The sequence below is a fragment of the Nomascus leucogenys genome, chromosome 1a, assembly GCF_006542625.1.
Source record: "Nomascus leucogenys isolate Asia chromosome 1a, Asia_NLE_v1, whole genome shotgun sequence".
Lineage (NCBI taxonomy): Eukaryota > Metazoa > Chordata > Mammalia > Primates > Hylobatidae > Nomascus > Nomascus leucogenys.
The window spans coordinates 66,397,600-66,419,263 of NC_044381.1; the positions used below are offsets into that span (position 1 = coordinate 66,397,600).

Below are 21,664 nucleotides of genomic sequence, written 5' to 3' on the forward strand. Positions count from 1 at the left end.
TCTGTAACAGTACTGTCCAAAAGAACTTTCTGCAGTGGAAATGTTTTACATCTGTGTTGTCCAATAAACTAGCCACATGTGGCTGTTGAGTACTAAATCTGACTAGTGTAACAGGAAACACATTACCTGGCCAGTGGCAGAATATTTGCAGTCAGCTCTTACTATCCCCCAACTTCCATCCTTTGCCCAACCCAGCCTGCTATACACAAGCCTAGCATATCTTGTTTCTTCTCTTGCAAAATCTTAAAGATCCTTCTAAGCTGCTCAATGTTTATGAATTCATTCAACATTTGAAATTGACCAGAAAACAAAAAGTAGTAAAGTAGTATTTTCCCTTCATATATATATAAACTTGTTAGTAAACTTTCAGGTGGGACTACACTAAACATGGAATTCTATTTATAAGTAAAAACCACAAAAGGTTTGCGTAAGAATATCACTGTATTTATTTTCCCTCAGGTAATTTTTCTATGGCTTCACCATTTTCTCTTCAAAATTAGAAGAAAAATATCCCAAAGTTTAGAACTGGATCACTTGGCCCTTTCTCTTCTTATCTCCTCCCAGTTCAAAATGCTTGCACCTCTTAATGGCCAGCATTCTCTTGGATCTGCAGTTAGGCTCAACACATTCCAGCCTTAGCACAATCTTCTTTGTGGTCTTAGCCTTCTTCCGGAAAATTGGCTTTGTCTGCCCACCATAGCCACTCTGCTTCCGATCATAGCGCCTCCTTCCCTGGGCATACAAAGAATCCTTGCCCTTCTTATACTGTGTCACTTTGTGAGGCTGATGCTTGCCACACTTCTTACAGAAGGTTCTTCGGGTTTTAGGTACGTTGACCATCTTTGCACAGGGCTGTTTTGTCTATATGATGAAAACTGTAGTAAAATATTTAAAATAAGATAGCAGACATTAAACATTCCGAAAAGTGAAAGTGCTAAACAAACATATACAGGAAAACCGTACACATAAATGAGTAATATAAAAATCCACCACGTACTCATTTTCCACATGAATAAACGCACGTACAAGTACACACCTTTTTGAAACACTTCGTTTAAATTACTGGAAGACTAATTTGTCGACCTAAAGAACTGAGGCAAGGCCGGGCACGGTGGCTCATGCTTGTAATCCCAGCACTTTGGGAGGCCGAGAAGGGCGGATCACCTGAGGTCGGGAGTTCGAGACCAGCCTGACCAACATGGAGAAACCCCGTCTCTACTAAAAATACAAAATTAGCCTGGTGTGGTGGTGCATACCTGTAAGGACAATCGCTTGGGCGGCGGAGGTTGCCGTGAGCCGAGATCGCACCATTGCACTCCAGCCTGGGCAACAAGAACGAAATTCAGTCTCAAAAAAAAAAAAAAAAAAAGAACTGAGGCAAAATTCATATAAGTAGTGTTTATTTGGGCCAAGTTTGAGGATTGCAACCCACAGCACAGATTCAAAATGCCCTGAATAGCAGCAGTTGCAAGTGGGTTTTTAGAGGAAAAAACGGCAGTTCCTAAATTTTTTACCAAGAATTTACATTAAAATAACACACGCGATTGATTGGCTATACATCATTCTTTTTATGACAAATTCCAGGAACGCGGACAGAATGGGTGAAGCAGCTAGTCAGGAATAAAATGCCAGGCATTAAGTGGGGGAGGCGTCTAAAGTCCCATACCGCTGTCTCTCTTGGCCCAGCAAATTTTGCACATCTCAAATAACTCACAATGCTCCGAGCCATTTTTCTTTTCTCATATAGAACAAGACTCACGAAAACCGACAACAGCAGCTTTAGGAGGCCCAATACAGTCAGTTTTCTGTACGAAATGGGTTTAATTTATTGTGACTGCCCCAAAAGAAAAGCGCGGTTCATCTAATTTTCTTCCGCAGAAAAAAAAGTTAAGGACCAGAGTTTCTTTGACTCCCTTCCCCCCACACATCCTCCTCCATTTTCCAGCTCTAGAGAATGGCTGGGGCAGTGCGCGACGTTGTAGCTACGGTTACGACCCGCCCCGTTCCTTCTCCGAGAACCACATCAGCGTGGTATCACTTTTACCCGCCGAAGCACAGTCACCCGTCAGCAGCCTCCAGGGCTGACGTGTCCTTCGCAAGCCGGCGCGCCTCGCGATCCTACAGCCGCCATACCTGAGACCTTTTCCTGAAGGGAGAAGCCTGCTCTCGAACTAAGGCCGGCAAGGGCCGTGGGTCTCGCCTTCCCTTTCCTAAGAAGGCCTAGTCCTACCCAGGATTCTGAGCAAGGGAGGCTCCTATTGGAACCGCTACAGCCTCGTTCTTAGCTTACCGAGAAACGAAGTCCGACACCCTCGCCTTTCGCAGCTCTAGCCAAACAGGAAAGGGAAGAAGGAGGCGGAAGTGGGAACTACACCTGAGCGACAGTACTGCGAACCAATAGGCAGCCGGCCACGGCGGCCAGGCGCCTTCAGTTGCGTCTAGAAAGCACCAACCAACGGTCTAAGGGGCGGGCCGGAGGGGTGTGGGCCGGAGGGCCGCGGTGTGCCGCGGGCAAGTTGCGGGTTGTCATAACGGTCCCCGTCGGAGTCGGGGGAGGCCGCTTCGCTCGGTCCTGGCCTCTGTAACGATGAGAGCGCAGAGGACGCAGGGCCGCTGGAGGCGCAGGTAACGAAGCTAGGGTGCGGTGGGACCGCGGCTGGGCTTCTTCCGGGACCTGTGGTGCTGAATGGAGACGACGGAGATGTAGCCGAGCCGCGGCTCCTAGCGGCGGCGCTGATGCTCGAGCTGTAGCTGCCAGGCGAGGATGTGTGGAGCGCAGGCGGCGCGGGGTAGCTGAGAGGTCTCGGGCCCCAGGACCCCCGGGGCCCGGGATGAGTTAGCGAGGGCAGCCGCGGGGGCCAGTTCCGACCGTGACAGGCCAAGGCGACGGCCGCCGCCCGCCCGCCCCTTCCGTGCAGAAGCAGCTACTCCTTTCCGCGCCCGGCCGCCCGCCCGCGCTCCCGGCCCTGGAGACCATGAGGTTCCGCATCTACAAACGGAAGGTGCTAATCCTGACGCTTGTGGTGGCCGCCTGCGGCTTCGTCCTCTGGAGCAGCAATGGGCGACAAAGGAAGAACGAGGCCCTTGCCCCGCCGTTGCTGGACGCCGAACCCGCGCGGGGTGCCGGCGGCCGTGGCGGGGACCACCCCTCTGTGGCTGTGGGCATCCGCAGGGTCTCCAACGAGTCGGCGGCTCCCCTGGTCCCGGCGGCCCCCCAGCCCGAGGCGGACAACCTGACGCTGCGGTACCGGTCCCTGGTGTACCAGCTGAACTTTGATCAGACGCTGAGGAATGCAGATAAGGCTGGCACCTGGGCCCCCCGGGAGCTGGTGCTGGTGGTCCAGGTGCATAACCGGCCCGAATACCTCAGACTGCTGCTGGACTCACTTCGAAAAGCCCAAGGAATTGACAACGTCCTCGTCATCTTTAGCCATGACTTCTGGTCGACTGAGATCAATCAGCTGATCGCCGGGGTGAATTTCTGTCCGGTTCTGCAGGTGTTCTTTCCTTTCAGCATTCAGTTGTACCCTAACGAGTTTCCAGGCAGTGACCCTAGAGATTGTCCCAGAGACCTGCCGAAGAATGCCGCTTTGAAATTGGGGTGCATCAATGCTGAGTATCCCGACTCCTTCGGCCATTATAGAGAGGCCAAATTCTCCCAGACCAAACATCACTGGTGGTGGAAGCTGCATTTTGTGTGGGAAAGAGTAAAAATTCTTCGAGATTATGCTGGCCTTATACTTTTCCTAGAAGAGGATCACTACTTAGCCCCAGACTTTTACCATGTCTTCAAAAAAATGTGGAAACTGAAGCAGCAAGAGTGCCCTGAATGTGATGTTCTCTCCCTGGGGACCTATACTGCCAGTCGCAGTTTCTATGGCATGGCTGACAAGGTAGATGTGAAAACTTGGAAATCCACAGAGCACAATATGGGTCTAGCCTTGACCCGGAATGCCTATCAGAAGCTGATCGAGTGCACAGACACTTTCTGTACTTATGATGATTATAACTGGGACTGGACTCTTCAATACTTGTATCTTGTCTTCCAAAATTCTGGAAAGTGCTGGTTCCTCAAGTTCCTAGGATTTTTCATGCTGGAGACTGTGGTATGCATCACAAGAAAACCTGTAGACCATCCACTCAGAGTGCCCAAATTGAGTCACTCTTAAATAATAACAAACAATACATGTTTCCAGAAACTCTAACTATCAGTGAGAAGTTTACTATGGTAGCCATTTCCCCACCTAGAAAAAATGGAGGGTGGGGAGATATTAGGGACCATGAACTCTGTAAAAGTTACAGAAGACTGCAGTGAAAATCACAATTACAAAAGCAAAAGTGACAGTCTTCTATTTTTGATATTTGTCCAAACAGGACATACAATTGAATAAAAGAGTTTAGGAACTGGTTTCTGCTTTAATACAAAAACAAAATCTTGTAAAAGGTGTCCAAATACATAGTAATCTTTTCCAGTTATATCTGATTAAGATTTAAAACTGAAGGTTTCATTTTAGGAGTAGGGTTTTAAAGCTCAATCTGTATCTGCTAAAACTGATTATTGTTGATTGAGAGAAGAGGGGAAATTTTATTTAAATTGCATCTATTAATCTTTTTATCTGAAACTTTGTACACTTTTCCACTTTCAAAACCTATTTTAAGTGCAGCAAAATTTATTTAAAACTGTCATAGCAGTAAAAAGTATTACGATGAAATTGTTAGGGTATTAATGGAACAAACCCAGTTTCACTCTCTTGACACACTTATTAGGAAGGGATTGCTTCACGGGTTTAATAATTAAAAAGTTATGTTTGTTAAACACCCTGTCAGAACAGTCATTTTCAGTATTAGATTCCTGTACTATTGTGTTTTGAGTGTGTTTTGGAACCTTCATAGAACACACTTTCTTTTGGAATGTATTTGATTAATAAGAAAGTTTAAACATCGTTTTCACCTCAATGTAGAAATACAGTGGTTTTGTTTTTTTTTTTCTTTTAGTGCTGACGAAATAAAATACTCATTTTTGCATAAAAAGATTCCTAATCCTTTTGCAGAATAAGTTTTGTTTACTCGTTATACCAAAATTCAGTGAAGGCATTCTACAAGTTTTGAGTTAGCATTACATTTTAATATTTACTATTGCTACATTGTATAATTGAGTTTGAAATAAAACCCAGTTTATGACAATGCATTCCCTGTGCAATAAACTGTTTGGCTTTCAAATTACCCAGGCATTGAAAATGAACGATAAAAAGTTGCTGTGTAAGGGAAATACAGCCTGAATTGTTTTTGAAAGCCAGAAATGATACAAAGTTCAGTCATGCCAAAGTGAAATACTTTCTAGTGCCAGCTTTAATTTAAATCATACTTTTTAAAAGGACAGATACAGAAAATTATAGGAAACAGGCTTAAATTTTGCTCCATATTTAATGTAGACATTTATGGAAGTTTCCCTTAATTTGTAATTGCATTCAACCAAAAATTTCTCATAAAAGACTAATTTCTGTGTAAAGATATTAGGGGCCAGGTGTGGTGGTTCATGTCTGTAATCCCAGCACTCTGGGAGGTTGAGGCAGGCAGATTGCTTGAACTCAGGAGTTTGAGACCAGCCTGGGCAACATGCGAAAACCCATCTCTACCAAAAATACAAAAAAATTAGCCGAGTGTAGTGGTGCATCTGTAGTCCCAGCTACTTGAGAGGCTGAGGTGGGAGGATCCTTTGAGTCTCGGAGGCAGAGGTTGCAGTGAGCCTAGAGCATGCCACTGCACTCCAGCCTGAGCAACAGAGCAAGGCTCCATCTCAAGAAAAAAAAAAAAAAGTTATAACTATTAAGTGGCAGTCTCAAAATTATTGCATCAATTTAAGATTCATAGTAGTTTAAGAGCACATATGCTTATCTAAGGTGAGGCAAATAGTTCTCTTGCTTTACAAGCTAGCTTTAGACTTACCCTCACAGCCCAATCTGGTGCAAGATTTTATCTGGGCGTTATAAATAAGGGTGAATCAGGAGGCTTTGTACCTATTTCTGGTACTCTGACCTGACATCACTAGTTCAAAGAACTAAAAAAATTAGGTTATTTCCAGGACTGAGCTAAGAAGGCCAGAGTCTGAAGTAGTAGCTGTTTTTGAAACAAATAGATCAGCTCCTGGCTTTGGGGTTAGTGATTAGATCAACAGATATTTCCCTTTCTGCATTTCCTTCCTTTCATTTTCTTTGGCTGCCCTAAAATTTTTTGTAAGAAAAAAACCTCTTAGGATCTTCTCTTTGCCTCACATTTTAGGTGTTATAAAGGAAATCGATTATGCAGGAGGCTGAAATGAGAGGATCACTTGAGCCTAGGAGTTTGAATCCAGTCTGGACAACATAGCAAGACCCATCTCTTAAAAAAAAAAGTGATTGGCTGGGCGCGGTGGCTCACGCTTGTAATCCCAGCACTTTGGGAGGCCGAGGCGGGCGGATCACGAGGTCAGGAGATCGAGACCACGGTGAAACCCCGTCTCTACTAAAAATACAAAAAATTAGCCAGGCGTGGTGGCGGGCGCCTGTAGTCCCAGCTACTCGGAGAGGCTGAGGCAGGAGAATGGCGTGAACCCGGGAGGCGGAAGTTGCAGTGAGCCGAGATTGCGCCACTGCACTCCAGCCTGGGCGACAGAGCAAGACTCTGTCTCAAAAAAAAAAAACAAAAAAAAGAGTGATTAGGAAACACTGGCTTTTTGTGTGTGTGTGTGTGTGTGTGTAATAATGTAATGAAAGCAATTTTCCTATCAGAGCAAATTGCCAGATTTTAAAACTTCCAGTTTTACTGTTTAATTTCTATAAAACCACAAGATGTTTTAATATTTCAATAACTTCTAAGAAATACTTCACAATTGAATTTTGAAAATCATTACTAAATAACTAAATCTATTATACTTTGTGACAAAAATATATATAGTTTGTGTGACAAAGTAAAATATAGTTGATGAAAAATACATTTTATCTTGTGAATTTGTATCGTAATTCTTTAGATTAATATTGGTTAGTAAAGTTCTTTCCCCTCTAAGCTCTATTTCAAGCTTAAATATGTCCTACTTAGTGAGACTGAGAAACAGTTTTGAAATTCTACCCCTCACACATGTACTCATAATTCCAGTTAATTGCATTCTTGAGAATTACTTTGTGTGACAAACACAACTTAGTATTTATTTTGAAATTTTATTAAAGTAATGACAAAGCAAAATTTCACACAGAAGTATATACACATAGGTTGTATTAAAACTAAATGTTTTAACTCTCAAATAGAAAACATACACATCCATTACAGGAATCACAAAACTTATCTCCACAAGGAAACTTTAAACTCCAGAGGCAAAAAAAAAAAATTATCTCCAATTTCCCCCATGAGAATAAAAATTACAATTTTTTTTTAAAAATTGCAAATTTTAATTTTATACTTTAATACCTTTAGTTTTAAGACAACAGTTAACAGAATCAATTTTAGATACAGGCATTTTTTAACCTTAATATTTAAAAGTCCAAAATTATATAGAATTAATCCAAATCATATAGCAAAGAATTCTGAAAACTGAATGCACAATTGGTCACATGATCTTTAATGACCTGCACACTACCATCCTGCATATTGGTTTCTTTTATGCTGTCAAATCCAGGTATATTGTGAACTGTAGTTTTGTTCAGTAATGAAGATAGGTGATCTCCATCTGTTTCTTTCTCTTCAGTTATTACTGACTCGTTTAAGTTATCTTTTTCCTCATTTGAACAAGTAGCACTTTTTTCTTTTATAAATTCAGATTGCATTTTTGACTCAGGTTGCTGAGATTTTCCAAGTATCATTTGAGAAACATCAAGAGACTCTTGTTGAAAGCACGTAACTGAACCAAAGCTATCTATTTGTAGTGCTTTAACTGCTATAGATGAATCAGAATCAGTTGTAGAGGTGTTACAATGTTCTATATATTCCTTTTCAGTTAGATGACTTTCTTCATTTACTCTTTCCTCCTTTCCTTGTAGGTGATCAGAGTTACTACATTCTTGCAACTGTGTCAAGAGAAACAGCAAATTAATAATTATTTTAAATAATACAAAATTAAATTGTACTACCCTCTGGAAATAAAATTTTTAACAGTTGTGAGGTAATAGCCCTTACAAACCTGCAGGTATACTTCCAGGCTTCCCTGTCAAAATTCATCCTCCAGGCTGGGCACAGTGGCTCATGCCTGGAACCCCAGCACTTTGGGATGCCAAGGCGGGCAGATTACTTGAGGTCAGGAGTTCGAGACCAGCCTGGCCAACATGGTGAAACCCCATCTCTATGAAAAACACAAAAATTAGCCGGGTGTGGTGGTGCACACCTGATAATTCCCTCTACTTGAGAGGCTGAGGCAGGAGAATCACTTGAACCCAGGAGGTGGAGGTTACACTGGGCTGAGATAGTGCCACTGTACTCCAGCCTGGGTGACAGGGTGAGACCCTGTCAAAAAAAGAAAGAAGGAAAAAAAAAAAGACAGGCAGCATTTGAAGGATGACTTTTTTTTTTTTTTTGAGATACAGTCTTGCTCTGTCGCCCAGGCTGGCACAGTCTCAGCTCACTGCAACCTCTGCCTCCAGGTTCAAACAATTCTGCCTCAGCCTCCCAAGTAGAGGGGATTACAGGCAGGCACCACCACGCCCGGCTAATTTTTGTATTTTTAGTAGAGACAGGGTTTCACCATGTTGCCCGCCTCAGATCCACCTGCGGATACCCATCTCCGCCCCCCCCCCCCCCCCCCCCCCCCTCCAGTTCAAACAATTCTGCCTCAGCCTCCAATAGAGGGATTACAGGCAGCACCACCCCCGGCTAATTTTTGTATTTTTTGTAGAGACAGGGTTTCACCATGTTGCCCAGTCTGGTGTCGAACTCCTGACCTCAAATGATCCACAAACTGCTGGGATTACAGGTATGAGCCATCATGACTAGTCTGCTGCCAGTCTTTTTTTTTTTTTTTTTTTGAGATTGAGTCTGGCTCTGTCGCCCAGGCTGGAGTGCAGTGGCGCGATCTTGGCTTACTGCAAACTTTGCCTCCCAGATTCAAGCGATTCTCCTGCTTCAGCCTCCCAAGTAGCTGAGATTACAGGTGCCCACCATCACGCCTGGCTAATTTTTATATTTTTAGTACAGACGGGGTTTCATTATATTGGCCAGGCTAGTCTCGAACTCCTGACCTCAGGTGATCCGCCCACCTCGGCCTCCCAAAGTGCTGGGATTACAGGTGTGAGCCACTGCACCCAGCCTACTGCCAGTCATTTTTTAACAATGTAAACCTGGCACTAATATCCTGATTATATCCTTTCACAACAATAATCCATACTTTTCAACATGGTCTACAAAACTATTTAACAGTTATAAGCACATTGAATTTCTTGAATTTTCCTGAATTCCTCTAATTTTTCAGAGCCGCCCTTCTAATACGTATTTCTGTCGATTGTGGTAGTTACTAAATCATTTGCATCTTCAATACTGAAGACTATAAAAATGACCAAACTTAAGACTGAATTAGAACGTACAAATTGTATAACATAGTCCCCATGGTCTGAGAGTCAAAAAAGATTGTATGTCCCTGGACTAATACTCAAACTTCCTAAGTGTTAGTTTCTCTTTGTTCCTCATTGTAGGGTTATTTTGGGATTAAATGAGATAATGTGAATATGAATAGCAAAGTGTTTAGCACATAATAAATACACAGACAAAAGGCTTTTCTTGGCTAGGCGCAGTGGCTCATGCCCATAATCCTAGCACTTTGGGAGGCCAAGGTGGGTGGATCATGAGGTCAGGAGATCGAGACCATCCTGGCTAACACGGTGACACCCAATCTCTACTAAAAATACAAAAAATTAGCCGGACATGGTGGCGTGCTCTTGTAGTCCCAGCTACTTGGGAGGCTGAGGCAGGAGAATCGCTTGAACCCAGGAGGCAGAGGTTGCAGTGAGACAAGACTGCGCTACTGCACTTCAGCCTGGGTGACAGAGCAAGACTCCATCTCAAAAAAAAAAAAAAAAAAAAAAAAGACTTTTCTTCTCTTAACATCACTCTGCCCAACCATTATGTAAATTTTGTTTAAAGTTATGACATTAAGAAATCAATAATTTGTTAGGTTTTAACTCTGTGCTTCATTACCCTCTATAGAGCCCACCAACTTCCTTACCTTTGCATTAATTTCAATCTTATTATCAGTAACTTGAAGAACTTCAATTAATGGTGGGGTTAAGGACATAGACTGTTTGAATGGAGAGCTCAGGACCTCTTCAAGAAACTCATTAACATTTTCTTCATTGACAAATAACCTTTCCTAAAATAAAAAGGGAAGAAATATTCTGCCTTATAAGTCACACTTGACAACAGTTGTATCTCAAAGCAGCTCACAAAAATTCTCACATTGTTCAGGGTTACACTTTTTAAAATGTTTATTTTAATGTTATTCCTATGAGCTGTCTTGGAAAAATTTAAGTTTGGTATTGTATGGAGCAATAAGAGTTGTACTGAGAACAAACATAAATGTATAGAAAAAGAACCTAAAAGAAAGAGGTCTTGGTACTTTTTCTGTCTATTAAATCTGACCTTTTAGTATTTCTTTTCTTTCTTTTTTTGTTCCTTTTGTTGTTGTTTTGAGACACAGTCTCACTCTGTTGCCCATGCTAGAGTGCAGTGGTACAATCTCGGCTCACTGCAACCTCTGCCTCCCAGGTTCAAGCAATTCTCTTGCCCCAGACTACCGAGTAGCTGGGATTACAGGCGACTGCCACCATGCCGGGCTAATTTTTGTATTTTTGGTAGAGATGGGGTTTTATCACGTTGGCCAGGCTGGTCTTGAACTCCTGACCTCAAGCTATCCACCTGCCCTGGCCTCCCAAAGGGCTGGGATTACAGGGGTGAGCAATCAAAGCTGGCCTCTTTTAGTATTTCATAAGAATAACATCATCGCTGGGGCTATAAATGGGATCCCAGATACAAAATATAATTCAGCTTTAAAACATTTCCTAATGAGGTGGCTAAGAAATACACATGAAAAGATCTATTCAAATTTTGTGTGACCAGTTGCCTCTTAGTTCTTGGGCAGGTAAGAGCCAATTACAGTATTTTATTTCAAAGAAGTGGTGTGTTTTTTTGTTTGTTTTTGTTTTTGAGACAGTCTTGCTCTGTCACCCAGGCTGGAGTGCAGTGGCATAATCATGGCTCACTGCAGCCTTGACCTCCCAGGCTCAAGTGATCCTCCCGCCTCAGCCTCCACAGTAGCTGGGACCACAGAACATGCCACCACTCTCGGCTAAGTTTTGCATTTTTTTGCAGAGACAGGTTTTTGCCATGTTGCACAGGCTGGCCTCAAACTTATGGACTCAAGTGATCTACCTGCTTTGGCCTCCCAAAGTGCTGGGATTACAGGCGTGAGCCCCCCCCCCCCAGCGCCCCCCCCTTTTTTTTTGGCCTTGAGACAGGGTCGCACTTTGTTGCCCAGGCTGGAATGCAGTGGCACACTCATAGCCCCCTGCAGCCTTCACCTCCCTGGCTCAAGCATTCCTCCCACCTGTGCCCCCAAGTACCTGGGTACCCCGGACTACAGGTGCATGCCATAATGCCCAGCTAATTTTTACATTTTGGGGGCCCAGTGTGGCAGCTAACACCTGTAATTCCAGCACTTTGGGAGGCCAAGGTGGGTGGATCACTTCAGGTCAGGAATTCGAGACCAGCCTGGCCAACATAGTGAAACCCTGTCTCTACTAAAACTGCAATCACTTGAACCAGTAAGACGGAGATTACAGTGAGTCCAGCCTGGGCAACAGAGTGAGACTCTGTCTCAAAAAAAAAAATTTAACATTTTTTATAGATACATGTCTCACTTTGTTGCCCAGGCTGGTCTCCAACTCCTGGATTCAAGCTGTGCTCCTACCTTGGCCTACCAAAGTGCTGGGATTGCGGGCGTGAGCCACTACACCCAGCCAAGTGTATTATATTTTTAAGCACTAGGATACTCCAGCGTGACATTAGCAAAGTGTATAGTTATTAAAAGAATGAAGTGGAGAGCATATATTCAGGGCATTTTGAATCTATGCTCCAGAGAAAAAGGAAATTATGAAAAAAATTAGGCTGGGCACAGTGGCGCATGCTTATAATTCCAGCACTTTAGGAGGCCAAGGCGGGTGGATTGTTTGAGCCCAGAAGTTCGAGACCAGCCTAGGCAACATGGCAAAACCCGTCTCTACAAAAAATACAAAAATTAGCCAGGAGTGGTAGCATGCACCTGTGGTCCTAGCTACTCCAGAGGCTAAGGTGGGAGGATCACTTGAGTCTGGGAGATTGAGGCTGCAGTGAACCATGATCGCGCCACTGCACTCCAGCCTGGGTGACACAGAGCGAGACTCTGTCTCCCAAAAAAATAAATACATAAATAAATAATGAGGTAGATTTTGAGATGCTGACATGAAAAGATTTCTAAACTATTACTAGGAAATGCAAAAATCACTCTTTTACCTGAATCCCAAACACAAAGCAGTTTGTTCATGTCAAGTAAATACAGGTATATAGTTAGGGTGTGGGGAGAATAACCATATTAACCATATTTTAAATTACTTAATTTATAAAAGCAGTTCATTGTTGCCCCAAATAAAAATGTTTTCCTCTGTAGTTTTATATAAGCAAATTTTGTAATTACAAAATAAACACAGCTCATTATTTGGTCCAAATAGGTGGAAAATATCAGAAAGAAACAAGTTTCAAGTTATCTTATATTGGGAACATATACTCAGGGCAACGTGAATATGTGTCTCCCAGGTTGCAGTCCTCTATTTTGGCCCAAATAAACTCTCTCTCTCTCTCCGCGCACACACACACACACACACACACACACACACACACACACACACAAACATATTTCTTTTTTTTTTTTTTTTTTTTTTGAGAAAGAGTCTCGCTCTGTCGCCAGGCTGGAGTACAATGGCGTGATCTCAGCTCACTGCAACCTCCACCTCCCGGGTTCAAGCAATTCTCCTGCCTCAGCCTCCCAAGTAGCTGGGACTGCACCACCACACCCAGCTAACTTTTGTATTTTTAGTAGAGACGGGGTTTCACCTTGTTGGCCAGGGTGGTTTCAATCTCCTGACCTCGTGATCTGCCTGCCTCAGCCTCCCAAAGTGCCAGGACTACAGGCGTGAGCCGCCACGCCTGGCTATGTATTTCTCTTCCATTAAACAGTATTTAAAATCGTGAAAACCTACCAAACAAAAGTGAACCTTGGGAATAGAAAAATTTTACATTTAGAGTAATTGGCTTTGCTATTATTTGAAGATCCAGAATAACACAGTGTTACAGAAACATCCCCATCGAAAGCATTTCTAAGGTTCATGCCTCTGGAAAAAGACATCATCTTTGACTCATTGCAAATAATACACCAAATATTTTAATTTTTAGTTATCCCAAGGAATATATAACGGAAATGGTTATGATTAAAACACAGAAGATTTGCAGCCGGGCATGGTGGCTCACGCCTGTAATCCTAGCACTTTGGGAGGCCAAGGCGGGTGCATCACGAGGTCATGAGATCGAGACCATCCTGGCTAACACGGTGAAACCCCATCTCTATTAAAAATACAAAAAATTACCCGGGCGTGGTGGCAGGCGCCTGTAGGCCCAGCTACTCGGGAGGCTGAAGCAGGAGAATGGCATGAACCTGGGAGGCGGAGCTTGCAGTGAGTGAGCCACCCCACTGCACTCCAGCCTGGGCGACAGAGCCAGACTCCATCTCAAAAAAAAAAAAACAACCAGAAGATTTCCATAAACCTGCCTTCTCACTCTAATGACTGATGAAATGACTAATGAACTGAAAAAGTTACTGACCTCATAGGCTCTGAAGATTTAGGAAAATTGTCAGTGAACACTGAAAACTTCAGTACATATATTTAGTATTTATTTGTAAAGTTCTGACCTTGAAAGCCACAAAACGGTCTCTTTATGATTATTTTCATGTAATGCATATAATATTATCATTATATATGTTCCACTACTCATGATTTTTTTCCGAAAATTTAACACTGAGAGCCTGGTCCAGTACAAAGTAAAGCAAAAGAGTTACATGCTGTTGTTCCATCAGCCGTAGAAAAATGTGATGATTAGTGAAGTAATTACAAATCTATTTCAGGCTTCAAAGATATAAAATACAGTTGCCCTAATCCCATTTTTGTCAAGTTTATTTTCTAAAATGTTAGCATACTTGAAAATCGGATTAAAATGTATTATTGAATATTTTCTTAATTGCTTGTCTACAAAGTTTTCTTCCCACATTGTGGGTTATTTTCATATTTACTAAAACAGTTACAGGAAAACAACTGCCCTTTCCTAAATGTCCCACTTCTGATGACATAAACAGATACTCAGTTTCATATTTTATATTCTAACAAACTACCTTAGCTAGCCCAGCTATTTATTTTATCAGTTTTGGAAGGTTTCCAATTAGCCACTTCTCATAGAGATACCCAACTCAAAAATTACACATGTAACTTCCTAGCAAATTTCTAGAAAAACAACAGGGAAAAGTAAAATTTTCTGGTAAGTTAAAGCCCAAAGTCTAATACTTAATTTTTCTTTTTTTTCTTTTTTTTTTTGATACAGAGTTTCGCTCTTGTTGCCCAGGCTGGAGTGCAGTGGCATGATTTTGGCTCATTGCAACCTCCACCTCCTGCGTTCAAGTGATTCTCCTGCCTCAGCCTCCCAAGTAGCTGGGATTACGGGTGCCCGCCACCACGCCCAGCTAATTTTTGTATTTTTAATAGTGACGGGGTTTCGCCATGTTGGTCAGGCTGGTCTCAAAGTCCTGACCTCAGATGTTCCACCCGCCTTGGCCCCAAAAAGTGCTGGGATTACAAGCGTGAGCCACCGCACCCAGCCAACTAATACTTAATTTTTAATATATAATCTGTGCAGCTAGTGTTGTTTCTTAGCACTCAACTCTCGTTTATGTTAAAAGAGCTAAAAAAAATTACATGTAACATTAACAAAAACCACCAATTGTTCATTTATGAGTTTAAAGAGTCTTTAGAACTTCAAAGTTGTTTTTTTTTTTTTTTTTGAGACGGAGTCTCGCTCTGTCTCCCAGGCTAGAGTACAGTGGCGCGATCTTGGCTCACTGCAAGCTTCGCCTCCCGGGTTCAAACGATTCTCTTGCCTCAGCCTCCCGAGCAGCTAGGACTACAGGCGCCCGCTACCATGCCCGGCTAATTTCTGTATTTTTAGTAGAGACAGGATTTCACCATATTGGCCAGGCTGGTCTAGAACTCCTGACCTCGTGATCCGCCCGCCTCGGCCTCCCAAAATGCTGGGATTACAGGCGTGAGCCACCGCGCCCGGCCCGTAATAGCAAATTTTTAAAGTGAGATGGGATATTTCAAATATGACGACTCTGGAAAGAACTGTTACCTCCAAAGAATCGTTGTTTACACCATAATACCACTCTCTCCAATGTCCACGGCTCTCTGGAGATTTTGCCAGTTCTATCACTGCATTGTTTGAAGAAACGCTAATCACAGGTTCTGTGGTACTCAATTTATTCTCTGGAGCAAATTGCAAAAAGAAGGAATAAACTAAGTCTTGTGTGGAGAAGCGTAATTTGTACCAGAGGGGATTCAAATCTCCTTGAAGACTTTGCGGCTGGATCCGAGGCACCTGAATGAGCAGAGTCAAGGTTTCTTTGTCCTGATTACACAGTAACGGAGGACACAAAGGCTCCCCGCTCTTGGTCCCGGGACCACCCATGGCGCGGGCTGAGCGCTCGCCGCCTGCGCCCTCCGACTTCTCGCGCGTTTCCACACTGCTATCTCCGCGCCCACTCTCTCTTACCGCAGAAGACTGCCAGGCCAGGCCCCGGGGGGACAAACAAGGGGAGCCTCCGCCACCAGGTGAGTTTTCTCCTCCGGGAGATGGCTCCTCCACGCTGCCCGGCGGTGACCCCGCGTGCCTGCTCAAGTCCTGCTCCCCCGGCTTGGGGGCACGCTCCTCTCCAGCGCCGGCCGGCGGAGGCGCCACCTCGGGGTCGCCCAGGGTGGTGACCCCGGAGCCCGCAGCCCCAGCCACGCAGGTATCGCGGCCTCCGTCCTCGGCGCGACTCCCCGTGAGTCTCGTCTCCCCCTCGCGAGCGGAAGCGCAGGCCTGGCCGTCAGTTCCGGACCGGTCCGCGGACTCTTCCGGCGCGGCGGCGGCGGCCGCGACGGCGACGGCGGGCTCCCGGCGTGCGGCCGGCAGCACCACTGGCAGCGTAACCACCAGCTGCCGCCGGGCCTTGTTGAATTGTGCCTTGCCACGGCCATCGTCCACTGGGTACGGGAGCGAGAGCCGCAGCCGGTAGTCGGGTTTCTTCGAGTCGAGGCACAGCAGCTTTCCTGTGACCTCCAGCGCCGCCTGCTCGGCCGAGCGCAACAGCGGCAGTTCGATGGTGACCACCAGCTCATGGGGCACGGGGCTTGGGGCTGAGTCCCTTGAGCAGCGGTAATCCTGGAGGTCCACGTGGTGGCGCTGCACCACGCTGTAGCGAGGCTCGGTGGGGGCGGGCTGCAAGGCCGCTTCCGGAGGGGAGGGCACCCGGGGCCCGGGGGCTGCAGAGTTCCTGGCGGCTGCCGGGTACTGGTAAGGGTAGGGGAAGTCCGGGAGAGGACCCTTCGGCTCCCTCTCAGGCTTTGCCGGGATGAACCCGGGCAAGGGCGTGCGCAGCACCGCAGCCTCCGGGGTCCCCTTATACTTCGCCTTCAGGGTCTTGGCATTCCTGCGGTCCAGCTTCACGCCGAACTGCTTCTCGACGGCCTCCAGGGCCGTAGCGTCCAGCATTTGGCGGAAGCCCTCGTGCCGCCGGGCCAGCGCGAGCGCGTCTGGATGGAAGACCACGTCGTAGACCATGTAGCGGCTGCTGCTGCGCCCCGCGTACTCGCGGCCGGGCGCCAGGCTGTAGGGCAGGGACCAGTGGCTGCCAGGAGCTGCGCCCCGGTCGCCACCGGAGCCGGGCTGGCTGCTGGGCGCGCCCACTAGCGCGTTGCTGCAGACGTTCACGAAGCAGCGCCGTGTTCCGTCCAGGCTGGTGCGCAGCACGTGGCCCGGCTCCGGGTGCACGAACCGCACCTCCACCCCGCGCTCACGCTCTAGCGCAGTGATCTCCGCCTCGTAGCGCCGCCGGTTCTGCGGGTCGGTGAGCTCCTCGGCGTACTGGGAGAACATTCGCCGGAACTCCGGGTCCTGGAAGGCGGAGGTGAGTCGCTGGACCTCCTCTCCGCTTAGGTCCAAGTCCTCCAGCGATGAGGAGGCCGCCGCTTTGGCCATACTGTCCTGTGGCTCCTTGCCCTCGGGCCAAGGGGGATCAATCTGAGACTGGGCTGGGGGATCCGCCTCAGAGTCTCTGGGCAGCGGACAGTGACGCGGTGGAGGTCAGTAACGGCTGGAAAATTGAGCCTTGAGCAGCGCGTGCTTGTTGTCATAGTTACACCAGTAACATTCGGGAGGAGGGGTAGAGATCATGGTGGAAAAGGCCAGGCGCGGTGGCTCAGGCCTGTAATCCCAGCACTTTGGGAAGCCTAGGTGGGCGGATCACGAAGTCAGGAGATCGAGACCATCCTGGCTAACACGGTGAAACCCCGTCTGTACTAAAAATGCAAAAAATTAGCCGGGCATGGTGGCAGGTGCCTGTAGTCCCAGCTACGCGGAAGGCTGAGGCAGGAGAATGGCGTGAACCCGGGAGGCGGAGCTCTTGCAGTGAGCCAAGATCGCGCCACTGCACTCTGGCCTGGGCGACAGAGCAAGTCTCTCAAGGAAATCATGGTGGAATAGTGGAAATGCCAGAAATAGCCCTCTTAGATTCTTCAAACCAACCCACCACCGTACTTTCTCTGTTTTGTTTTGTTTTGTTTTTCTTTTTTTGAGACGGAGTGTCGCTCTGTCACCCAGGCTGGAGTGCAGTGGCGCAGTCTCGGCTCACTGCAAGCTCCGCCTCCCAGGTTCACGCCACTCTCCTGCCTCAGCCTCACGCCCCCCGAGCCCAGCTAATGTTTTGTATTTTTAGTAGAGACAGGGTTTCACTGTGTTAGCCAGGATGGTCTCGATTTCCTCACCTTGTGATCCGCCCGCCTCGGCCTCCCAAAGTGCTGGGATTACAGGCGTGAGCCACCGTGCCAGGCTTCTTTTTCTGTTACATAGATTCCTATGCCATAGTGCAGTTACTTCTGCAGAATGACTATTGTAACTGTTATAATTTCCAGCATTACGTACATTATCCCATTCATTGTTCACACCACTTGAAGTTAAAAACCTCATCCCCATTCCACAAACAAGAAGATGGGACCTGAGAAGTGGGACCAAGGTCACAGAGCCAGTATATTCAACAGGCGAATCCAAACCTAAGTTTATCTGCCTTTTTTCACTTTGCTAAACCAACATTTCAATCTTTTTTGTTGTTGTTGAAATAGAGTCTCACTCTGTTTCCCAGGCTGGCGTGCAGTGGTGGGATCTCGGCTCACTGTAACCGTGGCCTCCCGGGTTCAAGCAATTCTCCTGTCTCAGCCTCCCGAGTAGCTGGGATTACAGGCGCCTGCCACCACGCCCGGCTAATTTTTGTATTTTTAATAGAGATGGGGTTTCACCATGTTGGCCAGGCTGGTCTTGAACTCCTGACCTCAGGTGATCCGCCCTCCTCGACCTCTCAAAATGCTGGAATTACAGGCGTGAGCTACAGCGCCCGGCCAACATTTCAATCTCAGTGTTCCTCCTTTGCATTTTCTGGCGATTCCACTACCATACTTACCCAGTTAAAACTCATTTGGAGGCCGGGCACGGTGGCTCACGCTTGTAATCCCAGCACTTTGGGAGGCCGAGGCGGGCGGATCACGAGGTCAGGAGATCGAGACCACGGTGAAACCCCGTCTCTACTAAAAATACAAAAACATTAGCCGGGCGTGGTGGCAGGCGCCTGTAGTCCCAGCTACTCGGAGAGGCTGAGGCAGGAGAATGGCGTGAACCCGGGAGGCGGAGCTTGCAGTGAGCCGAGATTGCGCCACTGCACTCCAGCCTGGGCGACAGAGCGAGACTCCGCCTCAAAAAAAAAAAAAAAAAAAACTCATTTGGGCCAAGTCATATGGGCAGGCTATTCATAAGCAATTACCAGTGGCCCGTGAACATATAAAACTAACTTCATTAATAATAAAAATGCAAATATACCACATTTAAACTACCAAAATAGCAAAGATTCTTAGTTACTGTATTTCCTTGGGGTGGGAGTAGACTTTAATAAAATCTTTCTAGAGAGCAGTTTTGCAATTGTATCAACACCATTTATTCATTTATGTATGTATTTATATATTTTTGAGACAGGGTCTCTGTTGCCCAGGCTGGAGTGCAGCTTCAACCTCCGGGGCTCAAGCAGTCCTCCTGCCTCAACCTCCCAAGTAACTGGGACTACAGGCATGTGCTATCATGCCTGGCTAATTTTTTAAGTTTTTGTAGAGATAGGGTTCTCACTACGTTGCCCAGGCTTGTCTCCAACTCTTGGATTCAAATGATCCTAACACCTCGGCCTCCCAGAGTGCTGGGATTATAGGATTACAGGCATGAGCCACCACACCAGGTCCAAAAGCTTTTTTTTTTTTTTTTGAGGCTGTCTCACTGTCACCCAGGCTGGAGTGCAGTGGTGCAGTCTTGGCTCACTGCAACCTCCGCCTCCCAGGTTCAGGCAATTCTCCCTGCCTCAGCCTCCCAAGTAGCTGGGATTACAGTGACTCACCACCACGTCCGGCTAAGTTTTGTATTTTTAGTAGGGATGGGATTTCACCATGTTGGCTTAGGCTGGTCTCCCACTCTTGACCTCACGTGATCTGCCCACTTCAGCCTCCCAAAGTGCTGGGATTACAGGCATGAGCCACCGTGCCCGGCCTAAAACCTTTCTAATGTGCATATTTTTTTGACCCAAATGCCCTTAGAATATTTGACACAATACTCTTAGAACATTCTCAGGGTGACATCATTTATGATTCTAAAGGTTTGAGAAGAATCTACAAATTCAACAATGGAACTGATTGAACAGGTTTTGGTAGAGCCACACAACAGAATTTTGTGCAACCATTCAAAATGATCATATGGAAGTATATTTATTTACTGGAGTAGTTACTTATTCATTGGTAATTGGTCAATTCAGTGATCATTTTTCTATTCTCAGCAACATTTAACACAGTTGATGTTGGCATTACCTCAGTGACAAGACACTTTCCAGATTTCTCTTCTATCTCATCAGTCACTCTCACAGTTTTGCTCCATAGGTATCTACTTCTTTTCAACTTCTACATGGAAATGCCCCAAAACTGGGACCCAATCTCTTACCCATCTATACTCTCCTTCAGAAATATATTTACACTCACAAATACTGGTCTTGCACTCAGGTTTTACACTTCTATATCCAGCTGCACGTTTGAGGTGTCCATCTGAGTGGATTAATGCATAAGCTACTCAGGCTTGAAATGACCAAGATCAGAACTCCTGACTCCTCTTTTCCCAAACCACTGCCTTATCTTACGGTCTCTTGGAAACATTCAAAGCAGTTGACTGCCCCCTCAAAACACATTTTTCTCATGTTTTGCAGAACTCCAAGCTCTTCCATTTTCCTCCTCCTTTATGCTCCTGCCAGTTCTGCAAATGTGGGAGTCACCCAAGGCTTTGTTCATCAGCCCTCTTACCTAATCACATTTCTTCCAAGATGCCCATAGTTTTAAATGCCATCTGTGTTCAAATTAGTCCTCTCAACAGATATTTATTGTGTGCTTATTGCACTTATTATATAGGTAATTAACAAGGATGTGAAGCAGTTGCATTGCTTTTTTTTTTTTTTTTTTTTGAGACAGAATCTTGCTCTGTCACCTAGGCTGGGGTGCAATGGCGCGATCTTGGCTCACTGCAACCTCCGCCTACTGAGTTCAAACAATTCTCCTGCCTCAGCCTCCCAAGTAGCTGGGATTGCAGGCGCCCACTACTGCACCCAGCTAATTTTTGTATTTTTTAGTAGAGATGGGATTTCACCATGTTGGTCAGGCTGGTCTCAAACTCCTGAGCTCAGGTGATCCACCCACCTCAGCTTCCCAAAGTGCTGGGATTACAGGCACAAGCCACCATGCCCAGCCAGCAATTGCACTTTCATATCCTGGGAGTATATATTGGATCACTGTTAACATAAGGCTTATGACAATGAAATTCTCCTCCCAGATACACATTCAACAGAAACACATATCCCCACCAAAGACATGTACTACAATGTGTGTATTCATAGTGGCACTATTCATAATTGACAAATTCTGGAAACAACCCAAATTCTCATTCATAGTAGAATGGATAAATGTAAATATCCACCCACACAATGCACTACTCAACAGTATAGATGAGTATCATCTTGAAAGAAACCAGATGTAAAATAATACATATGACTCTGTCATATAATAGACAAAACATGGCAAAATAAATCTGTTAAGCCAAGCTAGTGATGGCCATGTTGGGAGAGCTTCTGGGTGAGGGTCTGTTAATCTTGGTTACATTGGGTGTGCAATTTGTGAAATTCGTTGTGCTGTACACTGACAGTAGATGTTATGTGTCTTTTAAAGTTAAAAAAATGTACTTTTTTTTTTTTTTT

At 45.6% G+C, this 21,664-nt stretch overlaps 3 protein-coding genes across 4 annotated transcripts; 1 reads left to right on the forward strand and 2 right to left on the reverse strand.

The window, feature by feature from the left end:
• Positions 1-422: 422 nt before the first annotated feature.
• Positions 423-2,399, reverse strand: RPL36AL (ribosomal protein L36a like). Its single transcript, XM_003267649.3, has 2 exons — positions 2,291-2,399; positions 423-875 (listed from the first exon to the last, which is right to left on the reverse strand). Exon 2 carries the CDS (start codon positions 838-840, stop codon positions 520-522), a length of 321 nt encoding a protein of 106 aa, XP_003267697.1. The 5' UTR covers positions 841-875; positions 2,291-2,399; the 3' UTR covers positions 423-519.
• Positions 2,400-2,436: 37 nt separating this feature from the next.
• MGAT2 (alpha-1,6-mannosyl-glycoprotein 2-beta-N-acetylglucosaminyltransferase) lies at positions 2,437-5,188 on the forward strand. Its single transcript, XM_030810125.1, is given in 2 exon segments — positions 2,437-4,029; positions 4,032-5,188. Coding segments are annotated over 2 exon segments (1,338 nt in total). The 5' UTR covers positions 2,437-2,975; the 3' UTR covers positions 4,316-5,188.
• A 1,986-nt stretch (positions 5,189-7,174) lies between these two features.
• DNAAF2 (dynein axonemal assembly factor 2) lies at positions 7,175-17,504 on the reverse strand. 2 transcript variants are annotated; one of them, XM_030810115.1, is made up of 3 exons: positions 15,439-17,504; positions 10,181-10,324; positions 7,175-8,036 (listed from the first exon to the last, which is right to left on the reverse strand). In XM_030810115.1, the coding sequence occupies exons 1-3, from the start codon at positions 17,323-17,325 to the stop codon at positions 7,530-7,532; spliced, it is 2,538 nt and encodes an 845-aa protein (XP_030665975.1). In that variant the 5' UTR covers positions 17,326-17,504; the 3' UTR covers positions 7,175-7,529. The 2 variants fall into 2 exon arrangements, with proteins under 2 accessions (XP_030665975.1, XP_030665976.1); XM_030810116.1 differs by lacking the exon at positions 10,181-10,324.
• Between the last annotated feature and the right edge of the window lie 4,160 nt (positions 17,505-21,664).